This window comes from Pteropus vampyrus, unplaced genomic scaffold (genome assembly GCF_000151845.1).
Source record: "Pteropus vampyrus isolate Shadow unplaced genomic scaffold, Pvam_2.0 Scaffold185, whole genome shotgun sequence".
In the NCBI taxonomy this organism is placed as follows: domain Eukaryota; kingdom Metazoa; phylum Chordata; class Mammalia; order Chiroptera; family Pteropodidae; genus Pteropus; species Pteropus vampyrus.
In genome coordinates, this window is record NW_011888966.1 from 2339135 (window position 1) to 2347690 (window position 8556).

The following is an 8556-nucleotide window of genomic DNA, read 5'->3' on the forward strand; positions in this document are numbered from 1 at the left end:
GTTAAGAAGTCAGGGCTGTGTCAGGCTTTCACATTTCAGTAACAACTGGTCAGAGGGTTGGGTTCAGAGAACAGGGTGGGTGGGCCCTTGGGACCTCTGCGACTTCCTGAATTTCTATTAGTTCAGTCTCTTCATCTAAGGATGGGGGCACCCATTGTCCCTTCACTTCCAAGAGGTAACTTTCATTTCTTGATAACTGTAATTATTGGAAAATATGTCAAAGCAAAACTTCTTTAAAAATCTTTTGTCAATTCTTTGATAATAATTTCTCCAAACGCTGTGCTCTTTTCCCCGCTTCCTGCTCTCCTTCTCTCCATCTACTCTCCTGCAGCGGTGTCTTGCCCCACGTGAATGAGATCTCTTGGGAAAGATGAGACAAATTTTGGGAAACCATAATGCCTTAGCTAACGACATCAAAGGTCAGGGCTTCGGGGAGTGAAAAACATGTGGGGAGGTCCAGGAAATTTTTTTTTAAATTTATGGGTTTTTTCCCCTTGAAAAACAATATACATTGCTATTATAAAAGAAAATAGCACCTTAACATTCCTCCGGGCATCCCCAGTTGCTTTTACATGCACTTTTTTTTTTTTAATACAAGGAGAACCATTATAATACTGTGTCCTAAACTAAACTTCTTTATGAATAACATGTCCTTTACATTTTCACAACCATTGATTTCCTTGATCACTTGTAATGGCCGTATTATATTCTATTGTATGTGTGTACCATATGTTATTTAAATGATTTTATGGTTTCTGAATTATCAATATTTTAACCATTGCTTCAATAAAATTATTATGCATTCTTATGTTATCTCATTAGGGAAAAATTCTAGAAGTGGTATTATTGACCAAAGGATATGTTTATTTATATTTAATTATACTTTAAAAAAACGTAAGTAACACAATATGAAGTTCAAAAAGTGAAAAACAAGAACCAAAAACCTTTACGTTGTGAACATAAATCTCTCTGCCTTCTCTGTCTCCCAGTTCTTTTCCCCAGAAGCAGTCACTACTGCCAGGTGTGTGTGTGTGTGTGTGTGTGTGTGTGTGTGTGTGTGTGTGTACTTTCAAAGTAAAAACATGCCTAATAAGTATTTGTACATTTTATATAAATATGTATCAGGATTTGACATACACATTGCCATCTAGAAAGATACCAATTCAATTCTTCCCAAAAGGACACGCGAGAAGGCATTTCCTGACACCCTTATCAACACTGAATATTGTCATTTACAACCTCATTATGCCCACAGTCATTATCTTAAATAGTGTGACTGGCAATAAAGTCCTAAGAAAAAGTTCAAAGTGTCTGAGTTCGCCACAGTAAAAGCAGATACACAGGGCTAGGTGGTGACTTTTTGTTTCCCAGATAGGTTTGTAGCTGGAAGGGAGGGAGGCAGGGAGAAAGAGAAAAAATAACAGCAGATGTAGGAGAGGAAAGCAGCCTGAAACTGTGGAAGAAAGAGAAGCCAGCCTAAGAAAGAAGATTGTTTCTGGAATCAAGAATCTCATGCTAGGGATGGCCACGCTATCTGGGTTCTCTGCAAAAACTGGGCAACAGGTATAATACTCAGAGCCACACAGATCAACTCTCTCAGATTCTGAAGGTTCCGTCTCACATCCATTCATCTCCTGTTCACTGGGAATAAGTGTATTAAGAGAGAAGTAGGAGGATGTGGCCCAGAGCTGTGAAGGCAGCAGATCTGGAAGGCAGAGCAGCCACTTACGACAATCCACTGGCTTCCTCAGCAGCAGGGACATCCTCTGAAGTGGTGTTGCTGCTACTCTCTGAGAGTGACTTGGACTCGTTATCCAGGGAGTTGGGCTCACTGTTTTCATCCCTTCCAAGCAGTGACGTCTTCAGCATGGTGGGTAGGTGGTGGTGGCTCAGGGTTAAGGCCTGGAGCAGCCTTGAACCAGCCTTCCATGGGTTTTTCTCCAGAGAAACCAGGGCTGCAGGCCTGAGATGCTAGCTCCTAATTCTCTTCTGGCTGAAGCACAAGCGTGTGAAGCACTGGTGGCAGGGGAAGCTGATGTTGATTATGCCTCACCTGGCTTTGGGGGGACTTATGAGAGTCTCATCTCAGGATGACCCTCAGTGTCCCTCGCGATTTGTCAGCCACACGCCAGGACTCACTTAGACTTTCAGCCCCTCCCGGTTTAGCCCTTAGTGCTTATAGGGCAAAGTGAACAGTGTGACTGGGAGGAAGAAAGCACCATTGGACTGGAGGTCCTGGTGCCTGGATGTGGGGCCAGGCTCAGTGCTCAGCTATCTCTGGCAAGAAGGAAACCAGAGCTACCTCACAATGGAGGCTGACCAGCCAATAAGGTGCTGCAGAATCCCAGGATGCAGGTGTGGCCCAACAGAGGGTAATCCAGCCACCATCTGCCCCGGGTCGGGGTGAAGCATGGCTTTTAAGGCCCAGTTCAAAAGTCACCTGCTCAGAATTTCTGTATAGGAGGAGTGTATGGACTGCCACCTATTTGGAAGGAAGTAAACTTATAAAAATTATTTATTAAAAATATTTATTAACTACCTAATATATACTAGGCACTGTTCTCCTTGCCAGGAATCCATTAGCGTAGAAAACCTACTACGATCTCTGCCTTCATGGAATTTACAGGCTAGTGAGGAGACTGACAACAACAAAAAAGGTCAAGTATATGTTAGTTGGTCATAAGTACTATAAAAAAAGATAATTCGGGAAAAGGAAATGGGGAGTGCTGGCTGAGGGGAGGGTTGCAATTTTAGATTGTGGGGTCAGAGAGGGCCTCACTACGGAAGTGACATTTGGGGAAAGTGTTTAAAGTACCCTGTTTATGTTTTGAGAAAGAAACTCAAAGCAGAGGAAACAATAAATACCAAGGGTCGGGAGGCAGGAGAGAGCCTGGAGTATATCAGGAGTGAGAATAAGGCCCTGTGGCTGTCTTCAGCATGCACAAAGGACAGGAGAGATGAATAGAGGTGGGCATATGTCTGCTTTGTGCTAGTTTGTGCTGGCTGCCCTGGCATAATTATTAAAAGTGCCTCTTTTCACTAGCAAAAGTATCCTGGTTTGAACGATAAATTACATGGTCACACCAGAGATGCAGTTAATGCAAGAATTAGCAATGGAAGAGGGATAGAAAGGTGGGGGCAGGAGCTTGTAGGCCACTGGAATGCTTTTGGTTTTTATTCTGAGAAGCGAGATATCACGGAGGGTTTTGAGCAGAGTAGTGACATGATTTGCATTTTATGGAATCTCTCTGGTCCTCTCGTTGGGGGCAGACTGAATGGGATGATGGCAAAAGCAGGGAGATAATCAGGAGGCTGTTACAATAAGCTAGGAGGCTACTGCAATGACCCACGAGGATGGTAGCTAAAAAGATGGTGAGGAGTAACTGAAGTCTGGGTATTTTTAAAATCTAAAGCCAAGAGGATGTGCTGATGGACTTGATATGGGGTGTAAAAGAAAGAGAAGGGTCAAAGGTGACTCCACTGTTCTTGATGTAACAGGAAGGATGGGATTGGCATGAACAAAGTCTAGTCTCGAAGATGCCTTTGCAGAGCGAACCCAGGTACGCTGTACTTTGTATGTTTATTTGGGATGGTCTGGACAAGTTACTCATGAAGATTATGTGCTCTCCATGTCAACTTGGTACTGCCCCAAATCAGCTCTATGAGCCTCTCTCTTCCTCTGAATATCAAATGAGATCTCTCCCCACTCTGAGGCCCTGAAGACTTTTTCTCAAGTTGAAAATAATTTCCCCTCCTCTTTGCATTCATTCATCGCTTTAATACATAGTAGTGAATGTCTGCTCTGTATTAGGCAGGCACTGCAGACGTAGCAATGAACACTTTTAAGGAGTATGCACTTCAGCAGGAAGTAGTAAGATGACAATAAACAAGGTAAACGATAAGTAAAAGTGATAGATTATAATAAATGCTCATTTTAAAACAAAGCAGAACAACTTCAACTACAAAAAGTGAGAATCACCACCATCCAGAAAGAACAGTTGTGAACATTTTAATGGGCTTCACTGATGAACGCGTGAGCACTTGTGGACAACCCCCCACCAACCTGATGTGTAATACAGCTTTTTAAAAATATAATACACATAAAACTTACCATCCTAACCATGTTAAGTGTGTAGTTCAGCAGTGTTAGGTACAGCCAGTGTTGTACAATCCAACTCCAGAAACTCTCTTCATCCTGCAAAGATGAACATCTATATCCATTAAACAATCCCCCTTTCCCCTCTCTACCCACTCTCCCACCATTCTACTTTATGCGTTTATGAATCTGACTACCAGGTATTTCATAAAACTGGAATCATGCATTATTTGTCCTTTTGTGACTGGCTTATTTCACTTAGCTTAATGTCCTCCAGGTTTATCTACACTGTAGAAAGTATCAGAATTTCTTTCCTTTTTAAGGCTGAATACTATTCCATTGCATGTATATACCCAATTTTGTTTATCTATTCATGTGTCAATGGACATTTGGGTTGTTTCCACCTTTTGGTTATTGTGAATCATGCTGCTGTGAACATGGGTGTGCAAATATCTCTTTGAAATGATATGACTTTTTCACTTAATATATGCTATACATATTTTCACTTCACCAAACAGAAATAATTTTTAATGATTGGAGAGTGTTTTATCTTTAAAGTGGGGTTTATTGAGGTATGAGTTATATCCAGAAAAACTCACCCTTTAAAATTAAACAGTTCAACAAGTTTTGACAAATGTAGACAGTCTTGTAACTAACACACAATCCATCACTCCAAAAAGTTTCCTCGGGTCTCTGTTGTCAGTCTTCTCCTCTAACATCCAGCCTCTGGCAACTGTTGATGTGTTCCATCCCTATGGTTTAACCTTTTAAGCCTGGCATCTTTCACTTGCCATGATGCTTTCAGGATTTCTCGATGTTGTTGAATGCATCAGTTAATTCTTATTTATAGCTGAGTAGTATTCCACTGTATGGATGTATCACCATGTGCCTCTTCATTCACCTGGTGATGAACATTTGGATTATTTGCAGTTTAGGGTGGTTATGAATAAAACTGCTGGAAACATTCATGTTCAGAACTTTGTGTGTGTTTTTATTTTTCTGGTAAAGATTTAGGAGTAGGATTGCTTGTGTACTTTTAAGTTTATAAGAAACTGTCAAACTATTTCCATAGTGGCTTTACCATTTTGCATTCCCATCATCAATTTTTGAGAGTTCTGGTTGCTTCCTTAAATAGTTTTTTTCTTGTGCCTTATTTTATTTAATAAAACTCTATTTATTGGATATACAGGACATGTCCAATTTTTCAGTTTTATAAACAACACTGTGATGAGCAGCCTTATATGTATGCCTTTGAACATTTATTGCCTTAGAAGAAAGTTTTGTAAGTAGAATTGTTGGGTCAAATAATATTCTTATATTCAATTTTGATTCATATTGTCCTCTAGAAAAACCGTGCCAAATGCACTACCACCAAAAAAACGGAGTGTCAATTTTTCGACACTCTGCCAATGCATTTTCATGAATCTTTGAAATGTTTAGCAATGTGGTAAGTAAAAATGACTCATTGTTGCTTTAATTTCTAATTCTTTGGTTACTATTGAGGATGAACACCTTATACAATTTGGACATTTGTATTTGTTCTCTTGTGAATGCCTCGCTTGTGCTTTTAACTTTTTCTATTGTTTTTTTTTGGGGGGGGTAGTTATTGAGTGTGTGTGTGTGTGTTTGCATTTAGGTATTTACCCCTTCATATAGACTGTGAATATTCTAATTGGAAATCATCATTTACTTTTGTCTACTTTTTAATGCAATATTTTAAATGTTTAAGAGTTAGATTCTCAATCTTCATTTCAAAATGAAGGGACTTTACTACCTCATGGTTTTAAAATATTTTAAGTTATGTCTAATTTTAAATGGTTCTTAATTTTAAAAATAATTTAATATTAATATTTAAATATTTATGAATATTTAATTTTTAATTCTTAACAGAATCCTGGCTTTTAGTATTTCACTGTTAATTATGATGCTGCCTCTGAGATCAACTTCCTCCACCTCAGGTCATGTTAAGTTTCTTGTATTTTTATAATACTAAAGAGTTTTCTTTTAAAGTTAGGCCTGGACCATTAAATTCTATTAATGCTTTTTTTCCCAGAACCTCCTGATGACCATTTTTCTTCCCTGGTATCAAACGTTATCTGTGGTAGTGGATTTATTAATGTCGAATCATCTTTGCATTCATAGGGAAAGCTCGACAGTGCATTTTTTTTTTTTGAGGAAGGAATTTAGAATTTAACTTTTTAGAAAAAAAACCTTATTAACAATCCCTCTCCCCACCATACGGGCCAAAGTGCCAACAGTTAAGAAAACATACTGAATAGTCTATCCTTAGTTGTAAGGGTGAGGCAGTGATTCCTGCTGAACCAGTCCAATACAAGCATATCTCCTTTTATTGCCTTTTGCTTTATTCCACGTCACTGGGTGTTCCTTTTTTTTACCAAATGAAGGCAAGACCTTCCATCAGGAAAAAGATTACGACTTGCTTTATTGCAATACTCGCTTCATTACCATGGTCTGGCACAGAAACTGCAATATCTCCGAGGTAGGCCTGGAGTCACCCGCCTTGACTATCTACCGTGGGAGAATTAATTCCCCTCTAATTCACCGCAAACAGTCCCAGAAAGTGGAGAGGAGGTTAAATCTGGAGAAGACGATTTAAAAAGATTTTGAAGGGATGAGGAGAAGCTCTCTCTCAACGACCCTCAACAGGGAGGTTTTATTTAAAGGAACTCCACTCCTGACTTCCTTTACCTTCTCCTGGCGTTCCTTTAACTCCCCTCTATCCTCTCCATCGCCTCCCAAGCCCTTAGTTGCCTCCTTTGTTTCCTGGCTCTGACAGTTTCCAAGCTTGGTCAAAACTGTGCAGCGGAGGAGCCGCTGGCGAAGGAAGAGGGCGGACAGAAGGCGCTGACGCTCACGTGACGGTCCCGCGTCCACCAAGATCTTAGCGCCTCATCCCGCCCCCCACAGGGAGCCCCGCCCACCCCAGCTAAGCCCCGCCCCTGGGCCAACCAAGTTTTAGCCTTAGGCTGGCGGTGTGGTGGTCCAACCCTCTTGGACCTCCCACGCAGCGCTGCGGGCCTCTGCACTCTGACCCCCAAGTAGGGAAAGAGTCGCCTCCAGAGACTCCAATGTGCTGCAGTGGCCCCTGCGTCAACGCTCCCTCGTGCTGCGGCTACTGAGGCGGCTATTGCTACAGCTCCCCGGCGCTGATCTGGCGGGAGGGTGAGGGCGGACACGCCAGGTAATTTCTCCGCGCGTCTTTACTCTTAGTTCCCAGCACGCCCTGCCCCCCTCCCTCTCTCCCTATCCCCGCTCCCTCCCAGGCTGCTGCCAGACCGCTCACACCACTGCAGCACTTCGAGGCGGGACAACCCGCAGGAAGCACACACACTCAACTGGGCCGCACCATTGCCCAGAAGGTGGGCGCTCAAGTGGTACGTACGCCCCGACATCCATGGGCGACGGCATCTGTGAGTCCCGCTACCGCAACAACATCTGGCTTGCGTGCGGCTCAGAGCAGGACGCGGTGATGGACGTGGGCCTGGGGCTGCGCAGCCTCCTGGAGTACCTGTGTACTCCTCCGGCCTCTTGCAGGGCAGCGGGGCCAAGGAGGACGCACCTTGCTGGCCGCTAGGGGCGGTGGCCACCCATCTACATTTCGACCACTCCAGCCTGTATTGTTCCTTTCATATGTTGCCAGGTCTATTTGCTCTTACTTTATTTAAGCTGCTTGCATTTTTATATTTGGTCATAGTTTCTGTGTGTGCTTTGTTAGATTTTGGTATCAGAATTAGGACCCTTTTGTATAAAGAATAGAGAAGTCTTTCTCTGTGCCTGGGAGGATTTAAATAACATCAGGTGGCAAGGAAATCCTGCTTTGCTCCTGATCACCATAAAGTCTGTAAAATCCCTCTTTTCATTTCATATTTGTAAAGAGTTGTATTTCTAATTTTTACACATTTGTAATCCACTGGACACATTTTCCCTATTTATCACTTTGGTCACCACCATTCAAAGGTCTCTCTTGGGCTCTACAACGCAGTGAGGAGCTTTGGTGCACAAATGTTTGAGTCCTGGATCCATCTGTCATTACATGTTTGATGGTCAGCATGTTAATATCTCTGAACCTGTTTCCTTATCTGAAATTGGGGACAATAGCAATACATACTTTATAGTGTTGTTGTAAGGAATAAAAGAGATAATCCTATGAAAAACAAGTGTTCAATGAAGGATGGTTTTTCTATGATTCTTGACTCAACAGCAAGTTCCAAAAGTTAAAGAATTAGTACGTTAGATGGGGTGGGGGGAGGAGGTTGGCGGCAGCCAGTATGTGTGTGTGAAAACCAGTATCAAACAATTAAAAAATTTTAATGTCCCCACCATTCGAACACAGTTCTAACATTAGTAGTCTTTAATGCTGTCGGCAATTACTAATGAGTCTCCCTAGCTTGCTTTTATTGATTACCTCAATGTTACTAAATTTATTTTTCCAATGCTTA

At 41.9% G+C, this 8556-nt stretch overlaps 1 protein-coding gene and 1 long non-coding RNA gene across 2 annotated transcripts in view; one reads left to right on the forward strand and one right to left on the reverse strand.

The window, feature by feature from the left end:
* SLC36A3 (solute carrier family 36 member 3) overlaps nt 1-1982 on the reverse strand; it is a 25295-nt gene extending 23313 nt beyond the window's left edge. Inside the window, exon 1 of the mRNA XM_011371237.1 lies at nt 1730-1982. Coding sequence (XP_011369539.1) covers nt 1730-1869 — 140 coding nt within the window. The 5' untranslated portion in view covers nt 1870-1982. The remainder of the gene's footprint in view (nt 1-1729) is intronic.
* Nucleotides 1983-7095: 5113 nt separating this feature from the next.
* On the forward strand, nt 7096-8286 carry LOC111746361. The gene is made up of 2 exons (XR_002783062.1): nt 7096-7298; nt 7381-8286. It is a non-coding gene; the product is annotated as an uncharacterized LOC111746361 (long non-coding RNA).
* The last annotated feature ends 270 nt before the right edge of the window (nt 8287-8556 follow it).